The following is a 24,849-nucleotide window of genomic DNA, read 5'->3' as shown; positions in this document are numbered from 1 at the left end:
CTGTGATCACAAATATTGTACTGATTGATGTACACCTTAAACACTACAGTGGACAAAAGGCATGATACATCACCAAAAGTGAATGGTTATTTAAATGGGATCAGAAGTGTGCATTTTTGTGAAAACTAGATATTTTGGAGATAGTGACAGTGGTTTCAGAGATTTTTTCATAGTGGTGACTGCTGCATAAAAGGTTTGCCATGTGTTTAAAAGGGCTTCGGCATCTACCTGGACGTCCTCTGCCGATGTTTTGTAATGGCCATGGCGATGAATCCTATCATGGAGGCACAACTTATAAATTCTTCTTCTTCGTGTTAAAGTAGTAAAATGTGACCTGACAGAACCTGTTTGGAACAGTAACTATTAACCCTTTGTGGTCCTGTGTTGGACCAGGTCTGACATTACAATTTTCCCTTTCCAGTCGATGTCGGACCCTGTGTGACATCATAAAAAGATGTAAAGCACAAGTCTCTAGTCGTTTTTGCTGCAGAAAAAGCAGAGAAAACCTTTCAATGGCCGAGTAAGACCGATAGGAGCCGAATGAAGCCGAAAAAAGGGCATAAATCATAGCCCCATGAACTACAGAGAACACGGACATAAACAAAGGCAATAGCTGCTTCTGCATCTAGTGCTCAAAGAATAACACAGACATTTGCGGAGCTTTTTGAGATGTTATAGTAATAAAATAATGACTTGGATCGCATTATTTAGGAGTTTGGTAATAAATCGAGTGGTCAGGAGAGGATTTGTCAATATGCACATCTATAAAGATACAGCAAACAAGGGATGGGGTTTGGCTGGAGATACAGTACTGTGTCCTTCTTGTGATTAAGTGCCTTTTCAAACCTGTTTTACTCTGGGGGGGGGGGGGATTTAAACATTAATTTAAAAATTAATTGGACCTGACGAGCCTGAGTACTGAATAAATGGACTGCAAAGGGTTAAACATAGCTTAACGTGGTGTTCGTATTAGCAAAGTAATTTAACCCACACGCTTCCACGTTTTCACTACGCAGTGAGAAAAAGAACCACCATATCAGTGGTCTGACACAAAAGCAGTACCTCCTAGTTGGGCAAATCAAACGACATGCCCTATAGTTTTTTATAATTGAGTTTCAGCACAGACACTTGTTTGAGACCAGTACAGAGTACAATGTTCAACAAATGTAGAAATGTGTTTATAATGTTCAATGCCACACGTACGCCACAGGCTGTGTTTTGTATTTTAAACTTTCATTATGCTATTTTAAAGAGGAACACAAATTGCACAGCCTCATAACTATGGCTCCTGACTTTGGCATTATAAAAGTGTATCACTGAACCTCACCGACTTGCATTTAAAAATGTGTAATTTTATGAAATCACTTTGTTTTGCAGGGAGAGTAAGGAGCTTAAGCACTGCACTGTGGTCACTTACACATTTGACCGCGTTGCATATCAGTGACAATTGCCTAGCCCGCATTCCACCAGATATTGCCAAACTCCATAATCTGGTCTACTTGGATTTGTCCTCCAATAAGATTAGGAGTCTACCAGCGGAGCTTGGAAACATGGTGTCACTCAGGTAAATGGTTATTATGTATGCGTTCATTTATGGTGATTGTCAGCTCAGTTTCAGTTGTAGCAGTGATAATGCATTCCTATTTAATGATGTCATCTGCCTGAAGGTTCTGCAACCAAAAGGGCAACTTGGACTGAAGGATTTTTACAAATTCATTTTTCCATCAGCATGTTTTGGATGCATGTATCCAGCACAATACAGTGGTTAGATTGTGCTGTTTTTTTAGATTGGACTCCAGGGAGTGTACATTTGTCTGAAATATTGTGCCTGGAAGTTTGAGGTTAAGACAAGCGTAGTCAAATTATAAAAAAATAAAATTACTGAGCAACAGAAATTGCCAGTCTATGGGACACATACAGGAAATGTGTGTATTTTTTATATTAGCTATAAAGTGTATTCAACTAGTAGCCTGGAATTTTAAGAGTAGTGATGAGCGATTAATCTAAAATACGGTTCCAATTTAAACACCGAAACTGACTTTGAGCGATTTAGTAAACTGCACAATTTCGATAGATTTATTACACTATAAAACTTCATGTCGTCTTTATGGTCACTCGTCATAAGTTACTTTCGCATCCCAGCCACTTTTGATTCCGGCAGTTTGCATCAGGCGACCACGGAAGCTGCTCATTATGGGATCTGTAGTCCAAGGGAACCTTGAGACCCGCCCACCTGTAAAGTTCCCACAATGCATACAAAACAACGTCACAAACAAAAACATACAGGGAGCATAGAGTAGTATCAGAACTCTTCGTTATAAATAAATGTCAGAGAAAGGTGGTGAGCGAGTGCTTAAATACTTTCTTTTATCTGTAACCTTATTACTGACATTTTGTAACGCAAGAGAAAAGCAGCGGATATTAAATTATGTAAATATGGGGTCAGTCCATGTCAGATCACCCACCCTTGAAACTGAAGGTTCATGGATGTTGATATAAATATGTATTTCTAAGTGAGCTACCCAAAATTATTGTATTGTTTTACTGGGACTTTCACTTGTAAGTGTGTATGTATCTGTTATTGTTCTCATTTTAGTTTAGTCAGCAAGGCAGGTTAACAATGTTTTTTTCTTTTTTTAATAATAAACACATGTTTCAATTTCCTATTGTTGTTATTATTGTTATTATTAATTTAATAATGAATCATTCTTAAACGTAATACAAGAATGGCAACCTGAAACAAATATTTAAATATTAAATTATTCATTACAAATATTTTTATAATATTGTTTGTTTGCCATTCTTTCTTGTATTATGTTCAGCGTTCCCACTGAGGCTAAAAGGTGCACATTTTTTGCAAACTTATTATTAATAATAGTTATCCTAGATATCAACCTTAAACCTATCATTTTGAGAGTATTCTTGCAAAGCATTAGCGTATTTCTGTCTGTCTTGCAACTGACTCTAAGATTTCCCTCTGTAAAAATGCACATCACATTAGGGCAGAGCTCGCTTGGGCGCCAGCGAATCTACATCTAATTGGTACGGGGGGGGGGGGGGGGGTGCAAAGCATTATTTAGAAGATACATACACCTGTAAACAAATAAAAATCACAATACTCATACTATGATGGTTTTTGTTTTATTTCCTCTTTTAAAAAACAACCATTTTAGAAATAGCATTAATTCAATTGTTTTGAAACTGGTAAGTGTAATCAGAATATTAATGGAGACAAATAGACATCTAAATGTATAGTACAATAATTGAAGAAGACATGCCATGTGCATTTTTTTTGCAAGTTGTTTATTCATCATGTGACTTCACTTGTCTTTGCTGAAACTCAACATGGTAGCTGCACCAATGAAGAATGCAGTGTTTCAGTAAAATATTTGTATATATGACTTTTGGTGTCATTCCATTTATCATGCATGAGTCAATACTATTAAAAGATCGTATTGCCAGTCGTAAACACGTAGAGAACAAGAAAGCAAATAAGACTGCAGCAATAGCAAAGCACTGCGTTCTTCTGTGCTGGAAAATTAAGGTACTGTACTGCGCTCAGACGGGGCTTTCCTAAAGTAAGCAAGCCAAATTAATTGCATGTTTAGTATTTATTTTATGCTACCTGCTTTTAATAAAGCTATAATTAGCAATATTTAACAATGACCATTTATAATTGCATTATATTACTTGACGATGAAGAAGCTCAAAGCTATTTTTCTAGCTATACGTTAAAGGAAATTGATCTCGTGTGTAAAGGTAGTCGCAACACTTGTTTAATAAAGACATTCTGTCCAGAGACGCACCTTGTTAAATTTAGCAAAGAAACAATTGGGAGGATTAGTTGTGTTTACATTAAAAGGGGTGCTATTTAAATTACAATCGAGTGATCCACAACACTGAACCTGTGTAGAGCAACGGAGTCAGTCAGCAGGGTTCAGTGTCATATTGTATCCTGGTTTCTGTAACTTCAGCAGTAAACTTAATTTGTGGACTACTGTACATAGGATTACTCTCACATGACTTTGCTGGACTGTTAATAAACTGTTTCATATATGTTTGTTGTAATGCCAGCAATAAGCTAAACAGGTCTGTTGAAAACACCTTTATTGTTAGACTGAACTACATTGTTTGAAGTCTGAAAATATGATTCTCACTGCAGTGTTGGACATTTTGTTTTCTGAACTATTGTAATATAATTCTTGGGATTTCCTGTTTTATTTTAATGCCAGACATGAGCCAGTGAAGTGTTTTCAGGTGCTTTACTTACTATTGTAGCAACAGAAGTCTTATTATAAAAAAAAACTAAATGGCTTTAAATAATAATAATAAAAAATGGTAATATTTATTAATTTACTTATTAGAACTGTCAACATTGTATTTGTTCAAATTGTTGAATTGGGGGGAAAAACGTAACAAGCCATTTTTGAAAAATGGAATTTGCTGTTCCCAAAAATGGAAAATCAGTAACCCTAAAGATGGTTGCAGTTAAAGGCAGTGCAGATGTCAGTGTTTTATACAGTAGTATAAAACAATTATATGCATGCTACCAGTTAAGCATGCAGTCTATATCTATGACAACTACTGACAGGGCTGCATTTATGATAAGATCTCATACAGGCTTCATAAAGGTAAATATGTTTCATAAAAATTCCAGATTTATATAATCAGAGGGCAATTCAGAATCAGAGGCAAAGCCACAGTAAATTCATCGTTTAAATTTAAAACAATTTGTACAATTCTAGGCGTACTTGTGTTGGAATATTATTTCAAAATTGTATAATTCAACCAATATATATTAAAGGTTAATGCATGTTTCTCACTGATACTTTGACCTGTTCTCTGTCAAAATGGCAAGTTTCTCAGTATCTAAAAAGCTTAGAGGGAATGCTGATTGTTATTTTTAAGGAGTTAATAAACTATCGTGCTTATCATGGCAGAAGCTGAGGGACAGTCTAGACAGGGAACTGAGGGTAGTAAAAGGAAGTTACCCAGCATTGTGTGGGACTATTTTGATAAAACTGCATCTACAAGACATGCAATAGTGAAATCAAAAACCTGACAGGAAACACTACAGATGACAAGAATCAACTAAGAGCAAAACATCAGAAATTGTTCAGAGATCTGGGAAGCAGAGAGCGCCTTATCTCCAACCCCAAAACTCATCAGATCAGAAAAGGTTCAGCCTAATATTGGCAGTTTCATGACCAATGTAAAATTTCCAAAGCTGCAAAAACTGAGAAGATTGCCATAATGATTACACTTGATCTAAGGCCTTTCAGCATTTTTGAAGGTAGGGGTTTCCATCTCCTACTAGATAAACTTGAGCCTTACTATGATATCCCTCATTGTACGTCATTTTCAGCATCAGTCATTCCTGATTTTATTTGCAGAACAGGAGACACAAACAATACACAATGATAGCCCTCTTGCCTTATGAATGACCAGTGAGATCTGGTCATCAAGAGCAAATGATGCATTTATTTCTCTCCACAGCGCATTTTCTCACTGAATGTTTCAAAATGAAACTATCTTCTGGATACACCTTATTTTCCTGTAAAACACACTGTTGAAAATATCCTGACAAAGTGGATTGAGGTACTGGACATGTTATTGAATGGTGGAAAATAAAACTATTCATTGTAAATGATTATGCATGCAATATTCAGGCTGCTGTGAAAAGGATTCAAAATCTAGGGCCTGCAATTCCCTGTTTTGGACATGCTGCAACTAACAATCAATGATGCTGTGAAAAACGTTCCAGGGCTCAGCAACAATCTGCAAATTGGACAAGATCTAGAAAGTCATTATTCACAAAGCCATAAGAATGCACAGAACCTGTATGAAAATCAGAACAAGCTGGAGCACAAAAAGAATAAATTGGGCCAAGCCATGGATGTACGCTGGAACTCAATATAAGGATCTGCGCCTTGAAGAAAATCACAGGCCGTTACTTGTTTAATTGGTGGAAACAAAATGCTCCAAATCACGATTACCTGCTGAATGGGAACAAGCCAGTTCCGTTGTGGAAGTAATGAGCAAGTTTGAAAAGGCAACAGCTGAAGCAAGTGGCGAAAATTATCCAACACTGTCAGTTGTGAATCCTCTCATCCACGGTCCCCTCAAGTTTAGGAAAACTGATTGGCAGCTGTTCTGATGACAAAAGTTGCAAGCAAACTCCTAGCAGCATTGAAGCAGCGTTTCCCAGATAGTTACAAAGCTTTCCATGCTTGTCGAGCTAAGGTTTAAGGGCATTCTCTTGTCTCCATGGAACTACTTGCGAAACAAAACCTGTTTCTCATACAGCAAAAGTGTACTAGTACTAAAGTGTCAATTATGTTTGGATGGGCTTTGAAGAAGCATTACAAAAAGGAAAAGAAATGAAGTTCAAAGGTCTGATCCAGTTGAAAAGGAAACTGGCCAGTTCCTGCTCGAGCCAACTACTACTTCTCGTCATAGCAATCCACTGCCTTGGTGGCAAGAAAAGACCTAGAATCCCTAAACTGACAAAAGCAGCACCGTCCCTGTTCATTCCAGTAACAGCCGTTCCCAGTGAGAGTGCTCCTCAACAAGTCATTGTTGTGTGTGCTTGCTTTATTTAAAAATGGTTTCTGTGAAGTGGTATAGTTTTATATATTGGTTACGCTGCTTTAGTAGTGACTTCAATATAGTGATGTGCCTATAAAAGCAAACCTGCCATCGTCTCACTTCTGCTAATATCTCGTACTTCTAATTTTTAGTGTTATGGAAACTTATTGGGCAACATCGAACACATTTTTTTGACCTCTGACTTAAGATGGCTGCCATATTGTGGTCATGTGACTTTTGGTGTCCAGGTGATGGGAACACTTGGAGATAAGAACATAAAGTTTACAATCGAGAGGAGGCCATTCGGCCTGTCTTGCTCGTTTTGGTTGTTAGTAGCTTATTGATCCCAGAATCTCATCAAGCAGCTTCTTGAAAAATCCCAGGGTGTTAGCTTCAACAACATTATTGGGGAGTTGATTCCAGACCCTCACAATTCTCTGTGTAAAAAAGTGCCTCCTATTTTCTGTTCTGAATGCCCCTTTGTCTAATCTCCGTTTGTGACCCCTGGTCCTTGTTTCTTTTTTCAGGCTGAAAAAGTCCCTTGGGTCGACATTGTCACTACCTATTAGAATTTTGAATGCTTGAATTAGGTCGCTGCATAGTCCCTTCTTTTTTCAAGACTGAATAGATTCAATTCTTTTAGCCTGTCTGCATATGACATGCCTTTTAAACCCGGAATAATTCTGGTCGCTCTTCTTTGCACTCTTTCTAGAGCAGCAATATTTTTTTTATAGCGAGGTGACCAGAAATGCACACAGTATTCAAGATGAGGTCTTACTAAAGCATTGTACAGTTTTAACATTACTTCCCTTGATTTAAATTCAACTCTTTTCACAATGTATCTGGCATCTTGTTAGCCTTTTTTATAGCTTCCCCACATTGTCTAGATGAAGACATTTCTGAGCCAACAAAAACTCCTAGGTCTTTTTCATAGATTCCTTCTCCAATTTCAGTATCTCCCATATGATATTTATAATGTACATTTTTATTTCCTGCGTGCAGTACCTTACACTTTTCTCTTTTAAATGTCATTTGCCATGTGTCTGCCCAGTTCTGAATCTTGTCTAGATCATTTTGAACAACCTTTGCTGCTGCAACAGTGTTTGCCACTCCACCTATTTTTGCGTCGTCTGCGAATTTAACAAGTTTGCTTACTATACCAGAATCTAAATCATTAATGTAGATCAGATGTAGGCTTCCTCCTCGGTACACGTGTGTTCTGTGACTTTCAAGGACAAGTTTGATTGTGGGTGTAACACAAGACATATCTTTGAAACCATTAGTGCTAGTGACTTTGTATTTTCAGGATTGAAATGTTGATGTCTGAACTAATGTGGCTGCCATATTTGAAGTTACAGCTGCATTTAGTAAACCACATCTTGTCTAAGTTTGATTAATCTTGTTTTATTTTCATCGTTAGTTTTATTAAGTTTTTATTTTTTAGTGCTGGTATTTGTTGTCTGAGCCTTTTGGGGTCTATTCAACTGATCTATAGAAATAGATGGAGGCTCTAAATTCCATCTTGGTTTTAATTATGGGGAACACTGAGATCCAAAAATAATCTTCAGTGTTTGAGTGTCTTAATGTATCTTTGTAAATCTTGGGTTTTATCCCAGTTTAATATTTAACATTGGTAGTATATCTCAGCCAGTGTTAAGATCAGTTAAGACCCCTCTGCCTTGAAAACAGCATTATAAAGTTAATTTTAGTTATGACATGAAATTTACCTGTGGCAGATTTTCACAGTAACTACACCTGTAATACATATTGTATCATGTGTTAATTTATTTATTTTTTTGTTCTTTTTAAAGGGAACTGCTTGTAAATAACAACCTGTTACGGGTTCTACCTTTTGAGCTGGGAAAACTGTTTCAGTTGCAAACACTGGGGTTGAAAGGTAGGATGGTGTTTTGAGTTTAGAGCAACAGTCTTAATTCTGTTTTACCTCCTAAATATCACAGAGTCAGACTGCCAAAAGAATCTCTGTGTAGAGGGGCCGCCCAGCTCACAGCCCTGCCAAAGCCATTTTACAGAGGAATTAATGTGTTTAGGCAAAATAAGTATTGCTCCTCATTCACTCTGGTTTGATCCCCAGTTAAACATGTTAATCTGATTGATTGTCTGCAGGGAATTTTGTATTGTTTAGAAGAACTAAAAGAAACAAAGTATTTTAGTGTCTTCAGTGAAAATATGAAAACATGTCTAGTTGAAACGTTTGTCATTGAATATTTATAAATTGAGCACTGGTGAGTGTTTAGTAGTTATGGATGACTTTGTGATACCCTTTTTTGCTGCCCACATGGTAGCAGCAGAACCTAGCTAAAGGGCTGTATTGCTAAAATGCACTGATGCAATGCACTTTTTAAACATGGGGCCATTTCTTTGTAATCCCGTGTTTCTTTTTTGTATTTATGGAATAGCTTGGAAAAAAAATATTTCAGTGAATCCTTTAATTGCATTTTAAGAATAAATTGAGCCATTTAATTTCTCTTTCAACTAGTTCCAAACCAGGGATCTGTACATGGTACCACTTTCCCTGCACACACTAAACTGTACAGTGAACTCAACAGTATGATATTTAACAGATTTGCTCATTTTTGTATCTTCAGGAAACCCACTTGCACAAGAAGTCTTGAACCTATATCAGGAACCAGATGGAACGCGAAGGCTACTGAATTACTTGCTTGATAACTTGGCTGGTACCACGAAAAGAAGTAAGTGTGGTCTTCTCGTGGTAATAGTTCACCGAAGGATACATAGGGTAACATTCAAAAACTTTTTTTTTTTTTTTTTTTTTTTTTTTAAACATAACCCTGTTTAAACACCCACCCCTTTTCTTTTTTTCCCCAACAGTACCAACAGAGCTGCCTCCTTCAAGGTCATGGATTGTGTTGCAAGAACCTGACCGAACACGGGCTGCAGGTATTAAAGCAGCAAGGCTTTTCTGTTCATTTTCTAATTAACAACTGATGCTCGTGTAGCTTAGTGATTCAGAAGTTTGAGTTGGATCACGTACAATTTTCATTTGCAGTGCAGTCGGGTGTGCGTCAAGGACTACATGAACATGTCTTGTTAATGGCATAGCAAGAGCAGTATATATCATATCATTGTTTACAAGTACGTTACTAATATATAACTGAATGGCTTTTTTTTTTTTTTTTCCCCCCCAACATGACATAATAAACATGGCTACAATATCTCTGCACTCGGCTACCTCCACACCTGAGTTTAGTGCAATTGGACATCTGTGACTTTGAATAACTTTTTTAGTTTTAGTTCTGTAGCAAAAAGCAAAGTGTAAACAATATCCAATATTTTATACACAGCTTGATTTTTGTTCTCCTTGGTTTTTGTTTTCTTGGTTCTGTATTTTGATTTTAAATTTGTAATTTCATTCATTTACATTATAGGCATTTTGATAACGCTACCTAGAACTGATTTAAAAAAAAAAAAAAAAAAAAAATTGTACGCATTTGTATTAATTTTATTACATTTTTTGCTGTAGTGCTTAATTGCACGTTCCAAGAGCAAAATTCTGTATTGATGAGTATATAATGAGCATATATCACTGTTGGTTTGCTTTTGAAGCATGTTATTGCTAGGCAACACAATTCATATCAACCTAAAAGTATATAAAAAGGATACTTGCCATTTTACTGTTTGTCATCACTGGTGTAATACTGATATTAAAGGTAAACAAATAAAAAGGAAGTCCTGCACTCTAAATAGATTATTTTGATGTATTAATCGTTAGATGGCAAAATTAATCGTTTGGCACAGCCCTAGATCTAACTAGATGGTCTGAACCAACCTGCTTTTGTTCAAAAGTCTTGCCAATAAATGACAGGAATTTATTTTTGATGCTTGCTTCTAAAGTCTTATATTTTTTTCCTTCCAGCCCTGTTTTCTGTAATGTGTTACAATGTACTTTGTGACAAATATGCTACCCGACAGTTGTATGGCTACTGTCCATCGTGGGCACTGAACTGGGAGTACAGAAAGAAATTAATAATGCAGGAAATTTTGAGCTGTAATGCAGACATCATAAGTCTTCAGGTAAAAAGCTTGTACAAACATTAATTGTTCACTTAACTGTTAAGGACAAACCTGCTTAGAACAACCATTTAAAAAAAAAAAAAAGTCTTATTTACTAAAGTATTTGCTTCTAATAGTAGCTAATGTAGAAGGCTTTTTTCATCTACTCGAATATGTAATATGCTGTTCGAATAGTTTTATTCACTGACCCATCCCTACAACCTATATTGTTTGATTCTCTAAAATGAAATGTTTCACAGCCACATTATTGTTTCTGACATGATGCAGATCTCTGTCACTTGATTACTGTTGTCGTGCAAATAAATAATAAATCCTAAGATGCCTCTTCCAGAGAATCTGGAGTGTTGTAGTTCCAAATAACACCCTTATTCAATTAAAATAGTGTTTTCTTACAGGAAGTTGAAACGGAGCAGTTCTTCACCTATTTTCTGGTGGAGCTCAAGGAGCAAGGCTACGATGGGTTCTTCAGCCCGAAATCCCGAGCTAGGACAATGTCCGAGTCTGATAGGAAGCATGTCGATGGGTGTGCAATATTTTACAAATCGGATAAGTAAGTGCCTTGTGTCGATTTGTGTTTGTATTTCTCTAGGGTATTTAATACATTTTTAAAGCTGTTTAAAGTTGAATATGAAATTGGGATTCTGCAATCTATAGTATTTTATAGTATTTAACCTTTGACACAAGCTCCCTAAATTTTACAGATCAACTTTTTATTTTCACTCTGCAAACAACTTTTTACAGATTTAACTTAATCCAAAAACACACTGTTGAGTTCAACCAGCTGGCCATGGCAAACTCTGAGGGTTCAGAAGCAATGCTGAACAGAGTGATGACAAAGGACAACATTGGCGTGGCAGCATTGTTAGAGCTGCGTAAAGAACTCATGGAAATGTCATGTAAGTCTCAATTAAACTTGTGGTGTTAAATTATGATGGGATAACAGTGCCTCTCGGATGGGGTGTGAGGCACGAGGTGATGCACAGCGCTCACCCTGAAGTGTGCAAGCCCTAGATCTGGTCATGGTATATCAGTCTGCCTCAAAAGTGCCACTAGGACACTCATGTGATTTATACAATGGCTAACCCTAATCAAATGAAAAATGACTAACAAAAATAGGTTTAAAGAGAACCTGTGACAACATAGCTAATTGAAATGAATAACATCACTGTCCTTGCCGTTGTAGAACGTAAAAAAAATGAATATATTGATTTTAAACTTTACATTGTTTTTTAATGAATGTATCCTTTTGCAATAGTCTTTTTTTGTTTCTTGCATAAATGGGCTATTAGGAACTAAGCATTGATGGGCCAAATGGCCACCTCCTCGCTCGTCAATTTTGAATATTTATTTTTCCACTTTTTTTTACTTTTATGAAAATGTCTGGTATCTGTGTTAAAACAAAAAACATCAGTTTTGGAGCATTATTTTTTGAGTCTCAATATGATTGCTTATTTCAGGTGTGATAGCATTTATTTAAAATGAGGATGCTTTCTAAATTGCACTAGGCACTTCCTGGGAGATTCACATTGTCCACAGGAATACAAGTGACTTTGCATATACCTTTTACTAGAACATTATCAGTCTACCTCCTTCCCACAGTCTGATGACCACTCTGCACCGCACATCTGTGTAGCGATCCAGGCAAACATTCTAATATGCCAGAGAAGTGGAATGAAAGCCTGGTTATGGTTACTTGCTTGTGTTTACTTGTGCAGTTTTGTTGGTGCTCTGTACTCTCCTGTAATTCCTGATCTGCAGAGATATTATGGATGCTTCGTCTGATAACCCACTTTAGTTTCCATAACAAAATATGAAACTGTAAACTGATCAGACAGAATGTAATGACACCCTCCTTTACCCTGCCAGTTAGCCTCTCCACAGATGTCTTTTTTAGATGTGATGACACTCTGTGGTCAACAAATCAGGGAGCAGAGTTTTACCCTTTAATCTTTAATAAAGTTGTTGGCAACATCTTTGTAAGGGATTATTGTTGCAGTGATCTGTTTAAACTGTGAGAGACCACTGAATTATTTTAGTTTCTTAGCGTGCATGGCACTCCATGTGTTTTAAATGTGATCTGAATAGAATAATGTTGTGTTTTTCACAATAGCTGGGAAGTCCCTTCACGGTATGGAAAAGCAGTTAATCCTTGTGGCTAATGCACACATGCACTGGGATCCAGAATACCCCGATGTCAAGTTGGTTCAGACCATGATGTTCCTCTCTGAGGTCAAAAACATTATTGACAAGGCTTCTCGCAGTCTAAAATTGTCATCGGTTTCCGGAGAAGCAAACGCCATCCCACTTGTACTTTGTGCTGATCTCAACTCCCTGCCGGACTCTGGTAAGAACTGGTGTTTATACAATCTTTAATGGGTTATTTCTCGAATATCTTTAATTTAGCGTCTGATTTGCTGGTGATAACTGATTAGCCTGCAAGGAACAGAAATCTTGATGGCTGCAGACATTATGCTCTCCCTGGGATTGTTCATATTTACTACAATCCTTGAGACAAACGGCATTACTACTGAAAGCTATTGAATTTTATGGATATCCACAAGTTTGAATATGGTACCCAAAAACATATTTAAAAGGAAGGAGGGTCATTTATATAATTTATATCTTGTTTTTTGTTTTAGGTGTTGTGGAATACCTGAGCACTGGAGGGGTTGACACAACTCACAAGGATTTTAAAGACAAGCGGTACAGCGACAGTCTGACCAACTTCAACTGCAATGGGAAGAATGGAACTTCAAATGGAAGGATAACTCATGGCTTTAAGCTGAAGAGTGCCTATGAGAATGGCCTTATGCCTTACACTAACTACACTTTCGACTTCAAGGTGAGTGTTGTGATGTTGCGCGTCGCCTAATATTGTACTAATTTTCTTTTAATGAATAATCTGAAAGTGTTAGTTGCTTCCCTTCATTTTGGGAGACCTGGTATTCATCATCAAGAAGTCAAGGCAATGAACACCAGACAAAGGTATCCAAAACTGACTGTAACAGCTTAGTTTGCAGACACAAATTTAATTGAAGTCTGTTTTGAGATGTGGTTATGCAATGTTTCCATCTATCACCTGAGAAGTGACTCAAACAGCTCGGCTTAATCAGCAGCAGAAATCAACAGTCAAACCGATTTCATAGGGCCCAGTTTGGACTGTGGGCTTCAGATAACGACTGTTACGACAACAATATTTGCCCTTTTTTTATTTCAACTTCTAGGTGAATTGCATCTGACTGCAGGTAGAAAAGCCTGTAGCTCCCAAGTTTTATTGGTTTTATGGTGCAGATGGAAACCTAGCACTGATTCTATTTCAAGGATCAATATTCATTACGTTGGGATATTCTAATGAGACTGGATTGATTTTGAAGTAATGCTTGCACGATTTTTAAGACCCGACTTTAAATTTTGATCAGTTAGCTACAGAGCCGCACAAGCGTTTATTGGGCCAAAATGGTTGTCTCCTCGTTCGTAAATGTTGCTAAGAAAGTATAGGTGAAACTTCTTGGATAAAGCATGTATAAAATAATGGTCACATTAGATGCAATATTTAATGAAGAATTTCATTTTGTTTTGTTCCAGGGTGTTATCGACTACATCTTTTACTCCAAGCCTCTGCTTAATGTATTGGGCATCCTCGGGCCACTGGACCCTCACTGGCTTATTGAGAACAATATCAGTGGTTGTCCGCACCCACACATCCCTTCTGACCACTTCTCTCTTTTTGCACAACTGGAGCTTATACTGCCCTATCTTCCTCCTGTCAATGGAATCCACCTTCCTGGCAGGAGGTAGTGGCTAACCTTTTCAGAGGGCATGGTATCCCCTGAACGATATTGTAAACTAACTTGTAAAATCAAAATATAGAGGAGTGAGGTATGGCCAACAGGGATTTTTTTTCTATTTTTTTTTTCATCTGTTTTAAAAAGTTTAATAAGCCTGCTATTCAGCACAACATAGTATATGAGCCCTTTAGTACTTTATATCCTGTTAATGAGCTGAAAGGTTGGGGTGTTCTTTTTTTTTTCCAGCACCCACCTTTTGGTTTATTGATGTTTACCACCTTGTTTTATACAGTAATATGCAGTTTTAAGCCTCAGAGTATAGATTTGAAATATGTAATCTGTAGCACTGCTAGTTGAGGCCAGTAGTAACAATCTTTAATCAGTTCTTTCCATACTTCACTCCCAAGGTTTTTACAGAAAAGTGTTTGTATAAAATAGAATTTGGATTTAGCCTTTAATGATTGTATATGAACCACAAAAGACAATATTAATGGCATTTTTGTACTTTAAAAGAAATTTGGAAAAATGATTGTATTGTAAACTAAGGCTACATTTTTATCTGTTTCATTTGTTATTAAAAGAAAATGACCAGCTTGTAAAGACGTTAACAAGTGTTCTCTGCTAATATTTGCACTGTTCTGGGTTCAATTGCCCGTATGTACCACATTTTATTTTGAGAACATTGCTTATTTTAAATTAATTTCTAGAAAAGCTTTTTTCAAATCCACTTTGTCTCTTCTCAAAACAGCTTTCTAGCCCCGTAATTATGCAGCTCCTGTTTTGTATATTCCCTCCCCCTATTTCAGTTCTGTTGAACTTGCATTTCTGCATTCTCTGCTTGGCCACATGGGGGGGAAAATCATGACATTGAATGCCTTGTATCATGGTGCACAGTATTTTACTCTGACCTGTCCTCTTAATGACTGTTAAGAAGATTAAGTTTGATTTTTGACCTGTCTGCAAAACAAATTGAGGGAGGGAACAAATACAATTTGTGCTGCTGCGGAAAATCAATTTGAAAGGACCATGTTCTAATTAAAAAAATAATAATAATAAATTAATGTAAAAAAAAAATGTGCCTCTCGTTCTCAAACAGCACTGCCTGTGCAAGCAGAGAATACCTGTACAACCTCTTTTTTCAGATTTTTTTTTAAATACTGTACACATTTGTGAAGATTTTATGAAGACTTTTGTATAAGCTGTGGCATTTCTGTCCTCATGGATTCTTGAATACCATATTGATCAGGTAGAGAACGGCAAATGAAATTTTACACCTGCCGGTCCTTGGCACTGCTTTCATCTCTTGCACAGTGCTTTTGAATTTGTTTTTCATTAAGGAACATTAATCATGTCATCATCATCATCATCATCATGTCAATTTTGTCATTCATTGTGTGCTCTGATCTTATCATTCTTTGGTTGGGCTTTTAAAATGTAGTTTTGCAGCAGTGTAAATCTCCCCACCCCACCTCCAACATACTAATCACCCATGCAACTATTAAAGATAGTTTTATATTCCTAGTGACCAAACTATGCTTTTCTGTTAAGCTAGGCCATTGCTATATATTCTATTTGTGTATAGTGCCATCTGTAGCATATTAACATTAAGCCAAGTGTAAAGATCTTTTAGTTTAGCTGTTGCAGTGCTTTCTGTACAAGGTGTTTTTGTTTTTTTAAAAAGGGGAGACTTTCTCAATGAGCAATAGCCTGGTCTAGCTTGTTTTGTTTCATCTGCAGGCAGGGAATCAAAAAAGAACAGGATATGGTGGTCAGTGTGATCTAGGATGGTGGTTCCCAACCCTGGTCCTGGGGACCCCTGTGTCTGCTGGTTTTCATTCCAACTGAGCTCACAATTACTTAACTAGACCCTTAATTGAACTGATAATTAGCAGATTTCAAGTTAGCTATAACATTTTATAACTTAAACTCAGCAACCTGTTTTAAGAGCTGAAAACAAAGGTAGAATTAAGCAAATCATCAGTTTGTCTAGTTAAGTGATTGAGCGATCAGTTGGAATGCAAACCAGGAGACACAGGGGGTCCCCTTTTTGTATGAATTACAAATTGCAGCCATGAATTGCTGCACAGAATGAAGAACAATTGACAAGCACTTAATGTAGATCAATGTAGAGCAATTGTGCGTCTACACCTGATAATGAATCCTTACTATTTCTATTCAAATTTTTAAGGTAAATTGCAAATGCTTAAACTTGCATTTGAATTTTAGCAACTTTTACAGAAACATCTTGATCTGAAGTCCTTGTCTAGGACCTGCAATTACACAGTATGTGTCATTTTATGTTCTATATATTATATCATATATATATATATATTTATATATATATATATATATATATATATATATATATATATATATATCATATATATATATAGAATATTAAATAATTTTAGTGTGTGTGCAAACGCCAGTTTGTAATTAGTTCTTTAAAACGCTGGTAGAATTGTAGTAGATTAGTACGTAGTTTCTTTTGTAAAGTGTGAATAAAAGGTGTTTACTCATGTTTCCTTTCTTAAACATTGTGCTGTTAATGTGTATCATATACAATAGTAATGTGGGTTTTTTCTTTTCTTCCTTTTTTATATATATAAATGTGAACCCAAATTCTGACTTTTCTTTAAAGATGTTAGCAGTCTGAATTATAGATTTTTAATGCTGCTAGCACTAGGGTTACATTTTATATTAGCAGGGCATAAGTCGGGTTATGTCCATTTTTTTTTCTTTTTTTTTTTAAACATAAGTTTTTAATTTTTACCAAACAGTCTCAAGACTTGTAACTTTAGCTTTGCTTTAGTTTGTTTCACATGTCTTTTTAGCCCCAGATAGTGGTGTAAATTACTGGGTTTAGTTTTTCCAATCATTCATGGTTAATGCTGGAGTAGAAGCAGCCCTTCAAGTGGTGTCAATGTTAGTAACTTTTTTTGTGGTTACATTGCATCTGGAAACAGATCCAGAGTCGTGCTGATAATGAACTAGCTGTCTTTTAAAGAGCAGTGGTAACCTAAACGCTTCTTCATTTACTGTTGTAAACATGACGAGCAACTGAAGCCGAGGCATTCACTGTCCAACAATTCCACTAAAGCTCCCATTTTCTAATTATCTTGGTGTCCCTTAATAAATAATAGTAGCCCTATTTTATTTTTTAAAAACAATTACTTAAATATCAGCTTTATAAGCAATACATCCCACAAAAGTAGGTTTACCCAAAATATCTGTGTGGGATTTATTTTTTTTTTAATTTATTTATTTTGCAATTGTAACGGGAAAATAACAATAGCAAATTAGAGTTGGATCTACTGTGGTCATCCTTTTGCATTTTTTATTTTATTTTTTTTATTCTTGACCTCATTCTGCTGTATTTTTGTCTTTAGTGATAACAAGGAGGTATATATTCCTCCTCATATGAACACCAGGGTATTTAGACCCATTGCATTTTAGACCAATAAAATTGACCAGTCTTGGCAGTTGCCAATGTAAAACACTATTTTTTGGGGGATAAAGTAAAAAATAAATCTCTTGGTAAATGCATAATGTTTTATTAATTGATCTCCATTTGATGAGGGAACAATGATCTATTCAGAGTACCAAAATGTTAAGTAAAGAAGCGGTCCGAGTGGGGAAGGGACACAACTTTATCCTCCCTTAGTCTATCAGTATTCATAGAAAATGTATAACATTTTGGGTACCACTTCTCTTTTGTGACTGCTTGCTCGTTAAAGTAATTTCCATATATGAAAGAGCAAAATAGTATCTAGTCAAGGATACCAAGATATTTACAAAGGAATGGCCCACCTCAAAACACCACAAATCAGCAGGGGGTGGAACAACACTTTTTCCAAGATGCTGTATATATTCCTGAAAGTGCAAAAGGTTATTTTGGTAGCTCACTTACACACATGAATCTGTTGCATCTTTATGTACATTTTTGGAGAAACCATAGTTGTGGTCACATTTAGTGATTTTCATTTTCTAAAGTCCTTGTTTTGCTTGCAAAATTAGAATCATCTTTCCATTTTTTTGAGTACAAAACTTGGCAATAACTGTTCATTTTGGATATTTTGAGGTTGACAGCCCTGATCCAGTCCCATTTTGCAGAAATTTACATCTGAACAACGATTTTTAATTTCCATTCCTTAGCTTTGTGTAAATCTACAATTGCCATCTTCTGTTTGCAAGTATTGATAGTAGTGTAAATGATCAGGATTGCATATCTTTAGCTGGCTGACGAATACATATGTTCTACTATGTAATGCACTGGACCAACTCTTGTTTACCGTTCCTAAAAATCCAGCAAAACGCACAGTTTAAAAGAATGTTGCATCAAAAAAGGCAGCTGTTTTTAAATAAGTATTAGGAACTTTAAGAGTCCTAATGGTAAACAAGGGATTTTAAATCTACTGTTATCCTTAACAGTTTTCTTGATTATATTTAAACTAGTTTTATGTTTATAGGGTCAGCTTGTTTCTTTTACACCTATGTATTTTCCTACTTATGGTTGAACAATAAATTATATATCTGTTTCAACCTTTGTGTAGTGGATCTTTATTTTCCTCCTTCAAGGTGGCATATGAAAATCTTAATAAATGTTGCTTCTAAATTACCATGTTGGACTGGAATTGGGTGTATCATAAGCTGTCTATTGGTAAATATTTAAAGATTTGTTTGAATGTGCTGCAGTTAATACGGGCAGCTAGTTTTTTGTTTTTTTTTGTTTTGTTTTCAAGCCCCTTAAGAGAATCCACATCCTGGAATTGAAACACCTCAAAGATGACTGAGAAGCACATTCTTTGATGGTCTACCTGTGCAATGTTTACCTTAATTGTACAGTTTGCTATCTGATTTAAGATAAGAACATGTACAAATGAGAGGAGGCCGTTTCCTCATAGCTGATTGATCTTACAATTTGGTTAAGTTGGGTCCTTAAAGGATCGAAGTGATTCTGTCTCAGTATGACTAGGTAGCCCATTCCATGCCCACACCACTGTGAAGTGCTTTCTTCCCTTTGTCCTAAGTCTGTCCACTTAATTTCCAGCTATGTCCTGGTTTGTGTACCGCATTTAAAGTATTGGTTCAGGTCAACTATGTCTACAACTTTTAAGATTTTAAAGACTTCAATCATGTCCCCTATAATTCTTCTTTGTTCTAAATTAACTTCTTAGAAATAATCCAAAATAGTCTGCACTATAAATGTTCATCACTTTACGTTTTACTTCATCTTGGCATAATTGTGTACCATTTAAAATACTGACAACATCAAAAACATTAACCTCAAACTATAATAACTAACAATGATAAAAGCCAACATAAAACTTATCCTAAGGAACTCAGTGTAACCTTCTTGCTTTGCACTTTCTGTAGACACTTTTTTGTGTTTTCTTTTGCAAGTAAAAAATGTATCAATTTTTGATCTGGATGTACTCTGTCAAACACCAAAAACAAATTCAACCAGCAGCTATTGCTGTTACTCAAGTACAGCCGCTCCTAATATCAGAGTGCAAACCGGCTCAATCCAAATCTCACATGCGTACAGGTGGACGGTCATTTCCAAGCTATAGTCAGACTGTAACATTTGAACTGCTAAACAATATTTGTGCATATACTACTGTATAAGACCGCTAAATCAAGATCATAACTACATTGCCATGTTTATCATTTCTGAGTTGTCCTGCATACCTCCTATGACCCTTACTGCTGGTGGAAAGCCCCTGTTCTAGGCTAAATAGATTTAGTTCTTTCAGCCTGTCTTCAAAGCCAATTCCTTTAAGGTCTGGGATTAATGTGGTTGGTCTTTGCTGGACTCTGTTCAGGGCCACAATGGCCCTTTGGTAATGTGCTAACCACAATTAGACACCATATTCCATGTGTGTGTTTTAGTAATTTGATTGTTTCTCAGGTTAACTATGTAATTCAGGTTTTCCAAAAAAGAGGTTAGTCATGGAATTCTCTGACTCCCATTAGATAATACAAGTAGTCTTTGTCTTCTAGTGTAATTCCTAAGGAACCAAATTTAACGTCTCTACTGTAAGCTATGTCTTCTTCTCAAATCAATTGTTTAATTGTATAATAATTTTCACTATTTGGCCAGTAGAGGACAGTATAAATTATGAAAAATACACAATCTCTAACAGTGTTCACTTTTAAAACTTTATTTAAAGGCAATAAGCAAGTTTTGCATACAATATATAGGCCTATAGTGCAGCCAGAGAAAACACAACAAAGGCAAACGTGTGTGTGTGTGTATATATTACTCAGTTCTTTTAACTTCAATTAATTAAATATATTAGAAATCTTTTTTTTTTTTTTTTTTTTTTTTTTTTTTTAAATGAAGGTAAGTATGGAATAATCAAGGGGGGGCGCCTCTTCCATTGAATCTTCATTGGGATCTCAGTGAAGACTTTCAGATAGTTGGAGTTGGTTTGGAGCTGTTCCTGTCAAACACAATTTAGGTAAAATAATCAAAAAAGGGGTCAAACAATATACTCTAAAGATCTTCACTTACACATTTAAAGAACAGTTTGACATTCTCCTTAGGTTAAAGGAACTGTGGTTAATTAGAAATCACTATTCTACCATTCTTCGAAAGAATAAAACAACACTATCACTTAAAAGTGATACTGTGCTAACAACATTATTTGTTCATATCATAAAACTACTATAATTATTTTTAGTGTCAGTTTTGTAACCATTATAATGCTTATAACATTTACTTCTTATGCACAGTTTACATTTTACGAGATTTTTTTTTTTTTCAGTTTGGTCAGGCAGCAGCTCGAAACATTCTTTAAATAACAAGCTATCAAACTCGTTTCCTGCTCTGACACGATATGAAAAGCACGTTCATGGCTTGACTTGTACTGATGAACGGTTTTATGCATTAACCATAGTCCTTTTTTATGTAAAAATTACAATATTTTTTCAAATAAAATGTAATCCATTACCTCATTGTTATATTATTATAGTAACGATTTACATGCATGTAATGCATTACTCCCCAGCACTGTGCATAACAAGAATGAGTCTTAAAAACCAACGACTGTAACGTACCTTTCCATCAATCGGCCGAGAGCTTTCTGTACTCTTGCAGCCTCTGGATTCAAACACACCTGAATCCCATTTTTCAAGGTAGCACTGTAGAGAGATACAGTAAAAGCCTCATTTACCATGCACGTGTATCAGTTTACAAACAATCTACCGGATTACTATAGTTAATAAGGAACTTCCAATATGCTAAATAAAGTGTTATGTAGGGTGCATTTTAGACTGCATAGATTTGGTTTTTAGTGGAACGAGTTTTATTGATAACATTGAGAGCCGGCTTTAGGGGAAAAAAATAAATCTGCTCTCAATACAGATGACAATTTAAAATGATCGCCATCTGATGTAAGTTCATTCATTTATATACGCTGTCTATCATATAAACGCACTCCAAGCCTCGGGTGCTTCTCTGAATTTGTCACAAAGGAATTACGGGCACAAGTTTGCCACTCTGTGATCCAAATCTGTAAAACTGCTACTATTTCCAATAGCAGGGTTTTATTGCCTTTTCAAAACATGTTTTAGCACAAAAATGGTTTGATTTTGGTTTTGTTATATAATAAATAAATATAGTATATTATTTTAAGTAATAAGTATAGTTTTCAGAGATAACTTGTGCAAAAAAGGGCTGTTGTACATCAATGTCCTGTATGTAACAAACTACAAATTCTAAATGAACAAATAGAACTATTTCCATGCTTACATGATCTCAATATTGTCACAGGAGCTGCTCCGAGGAATAATTTCAACTTTGGTTATGCGTCTGACAGAAAAACCTTCCTGTGTGTTGCGGCACAAACATCGAGAACCACTGTGCCCTGAAACTGTGAATTTTAAGATTTAGAAATGATCAGCACAGGTCATTGGGAAGAAATACATTTAAGGTTATGCCAAACCAAGCAGCTTTTCTGAAGGTACAGTAAAAATATTTTCCTGCTGAGAATATTTAAAATCTGCTTTATTGACAAATGCTTTTAGCCAGGTCAATGATCAACAAATCACACTTTACACGCAGTCTGGCAATATTTCTAAGGTGAAAAAAAAGAAACCTTGACAGTATTCAACACATGCGATTGCCTTGGTTGTTCAAAATAGCATAGATTGACTCACTCTGTCTTGCCATTTGAAGGCATTAAACCAGTCTTGTGAAACTGTTACTTACTTGAAAGTATCTTCATCTAAGAACTACGTTTATATAAACAGGCATAAAATTGAAGTCTCATACATGTATGACCTCTCCAAGCAGTTTACACTTAGAATCACAAAAACCTGTCTGCATGCATTCTTTAATTAAAAAGGGTTACACTTCTCAATTTCTTGCATTGAATGCATTTTCTATCAGAATAACCTACCTGCTTGTAAATAGCGCTATGAGAAAGAAGAAGAGTAATCAGTGCTTACCATCTACTGCAGACGCTATGCATACTGTGAGCAGTGCAAGAATCATCGCTCTGCAGACCATTGCTCTTTGTTGTGTCATTTCCTTCTATGTGAAAGTGAGTTTGGGCTTGCAGTCTGCAGAGCAGGTTTAAATACAAGGTGCTGACCACAGAGCTGCTGGTGGCATTGCATTGTGTTTCTGTCTGTAATGGAATGAAAGATCGGGTACAGTGCAAACGTCCCCCAGTGGAAGTTTAACACCTAAGTGGGTAAAAGTAATTAATCATATAACTTGGCTTAGTGTGGTTAATGTGTGAATCCTACACTGAGGGGGGGGGACTTTTATTTTCATTCCACTTAGCAAATGCAATTAAAACAATGTATTTGAACTTCAGCTAAAAGCTATATATTTAAGTAAACAAATGGTGGGTGGGTGCCAGAACTTAAAATGATAGAAACAGTCCCCTAGATGATTATCATACAATACCCACAGGTAGGTTAAAACATGAAGATTCAAATTTAATAACATTTTCAAAGAAGATTTAAACAGAAATGGCCGATGGGCTGTCACAGGTGCATTAATTCAACATTATTAACAATCAGCATTTTATTTCATTATTAAGGATTTAAAAAATAACTGTAGATGCATCACATCTAAAAGTCAAAGCAACCCTATCAACAGCTATGGAAGCAGTTTACTTGCAATTTATTGAGATAATCAGCCTTTTATGAATTATCATAAACCTCATCTCTCACACAGCATCTGGTTTAAAAGCATCAAAGCCACTGTCAAGCAAGTGACACATCTTCACCATTTTCTTCAGAAGAAATCCAATTGTCATAAAACTGAATACCACAGATCTACCTAATGTTAGACCAAGATTGGTGCTAATCAAAGTCTGTTAAACCAGACCAGAACGCTCTTCAGCAGAGGGGTGCACCAAATAAAGGCTGCTTGGATTGAATGGACCTTAATGAAGCATTCCATGAATATTTCTTTCAAAATCTTATTTCATGCAATATGTACTGCTGGTTGTTTTGATATATATTTTTTATTTGGTTTTATATAACACTCATTCGTTGGTTAAATTAGTATCAGTGTTGCTAATGCTATTGATATGAACAATAAGCGCCTGTAAAAATTGCATGGTTTTAGATGTCATTTTAGTTGTCCACATACTTGCTGTATGTAGGTGCTGGTAGGAAATTCCTTTAGCAATTACAAGAACTCTGTCAGAAGAAGCAGAACAAGAGGCAGCCGAAACGAGAACATTAGAAAGTTTACCATCACCCATCTAAGCTTGTTGTTCTGAGCAGCTGATTGATCTCTAAATCCTCAGTCTATCTCCACTTCATTCCAACTACACCCTCTGGTCCTGGTTTCTGTACTGCACTTAATGTAAAAGGTCAACTCCTTTAAAGATTCTCAAGATTTCTTGTTATTTTTGATACAGTACTTAATAATCTGGGTGTGAATAGGTTACAAAGTATCAATACATTTTGTAACGCTTTTCTATTTGTGTATTATTTTATTTTTTATTTAACTTTCTCCATGGTCAGGAATTGAACTGCTGACTCTGTTATTATTTAACAATACACAATTACTCCCCATGACTGTAATGTTTAAAAAATAAAATAAAATTTAAAATACACACACACACACACACACACACACACACATACATACAGCTCTTGAAAAAATTAAGAGACCACTGCAAAATTATCAGTTTCTCTGGTTTTACTATTTATAGGTATGTGTTTGGGTAAAATGAACATTTTTGTTTTATTCTATAAACTACTGACAACATTTCTCCCAAATTTCAAATAAAAATATTGTCATTTAGAGCGTTTATTTGCAGAAAATGACAACTGGTCAAAATAACAAAAAAGATGCAGTGTTGTCAGACCTCGAATAATGCAAAGAAAATAAGTTCATATTCATTTTTAAACAACACAATACTAATGTTTTAACTTAGGAAGAGTT

The 24,849-nt window shown here is 35.8% G+C and overlaps 2 protein-coding genes across 3 annotated transcripts in view; one reads left to right on the top strand and one right to left on the bottom strand.

Moving 5' to 3' along the window:
- Positions 1-16,295, top strand: part of LOC121324280 (CCR4-NOT transcription complex subunit 6-like) — a 40,096-nt gene extending 23,801 nt beyond the window's left edge. For both annotated transcript variants that reach the window (XM_041265992.1, XM_041265993.1), the window contains exons 3-12: positions 1,378-1,564; positions 8,400-8,485; positions 9,198-9,302; positions 9,442-9,510; positions 10,487-10,644; positions 11,040-11,194; positions 11,386-11,540; positions 12,755-12,988; positions 13,284-13,486; positions 14,230-16,295. In XM_041265992.1, the coding sequence (XP_041121926.1) occupies positions 1,378-1,564; positions 8,400-8,485; positions 9,198-9,302; positions 9,442-9,510; positions 10,487-10,644; positions 11,040-11,194; positions 11,386-11,540; positions 12,755-12,988; positions 13,284-13,486; positions 14,230-14,442 (1,565 nt within the window). In that variant the 3' untranslated portion in view covers positions 14,443-16,295. The remainder of the gene's footprint in view (positions 1-1,377; positions 1,565-8,399; positions 8,486-9,197; positions 9,303-9,441; positions 9,511-10,486; positions 10,645-11,039; positions 11,195-11,385; positions 11,541-12,754; positions 12,989-13,283; positions 13,487-14,229) is intronic.
- Positions 16,296-20,622: 4,327 nt separating this feature from the next.
- LOC121323960 (alveolar macrophage chemotactic factor-like) lies at positions 20,623-22,982 on the bottom strand. The gene is made up of 4 exons (XM_041265308.1): positions 22,887-22,982; positions 22,189-22,309; positions 21,495-21,578; positions 20,623-20,878 (listed from the first exon to the last, which is right to left on the bottom strand). Exons 1-4 carry the CDS (start codon positions 22,963-22,965, stop codon positions 20,848-20,850), a joined length of 315 nt encoding a protein of 104 aa, XP_041121242.1. The 5' UTR covers positions 22,966-22,982; the 3' UTR covers positions 20,623-20,847.
- Positions 22,983-24,849: the final 1,867 nt, after the last annotated feature.

The sequence above is a fragment of the Polyodon spathula genome, chromosome 12, assembly GCF_017654505.1.
Source record: "Polyodon spathula isolate WHYD16114869_AA chromosome 12, ASM1765450v1, whole genome shotgun sequence".
In the NCBI taxonomy this organism is placed as follows: domain Eukaryota; kingdom Metazoa; phylum Chordata; class Actinopteri; order Acipenseriformes; family Polyodontidae; genus Polyodon; species Polyodon spathula.
This window is presented reverse-complemented; position numbering and strand designations above follow the sequence as displayed.

Bases quoted from the DNA above. Each gene is read 5' to 3' on its own strand.
- LOC121323960 (XM_041265308.1), bottom strand. From the start codon at position 22,965: ATGACACAACAAAGAGCAATGGTCTGCAGAGCGATGATTCTTGCACTG. The intron at 22,310-22,886 runs GTAAGCACTGAT...TAAAATTCACAG, and splicing joins CATAGCGTCTGCAGTAGATG to TTTCAGGGCACAGTGGTTCT. The intron at 21,579-22,188 runs GTAAGCATGGAA...ATCTCTCTACAG, and splicing joins TGTGACAATATTGAGATCAT to TGCTACCTTGAAAAATGGGA.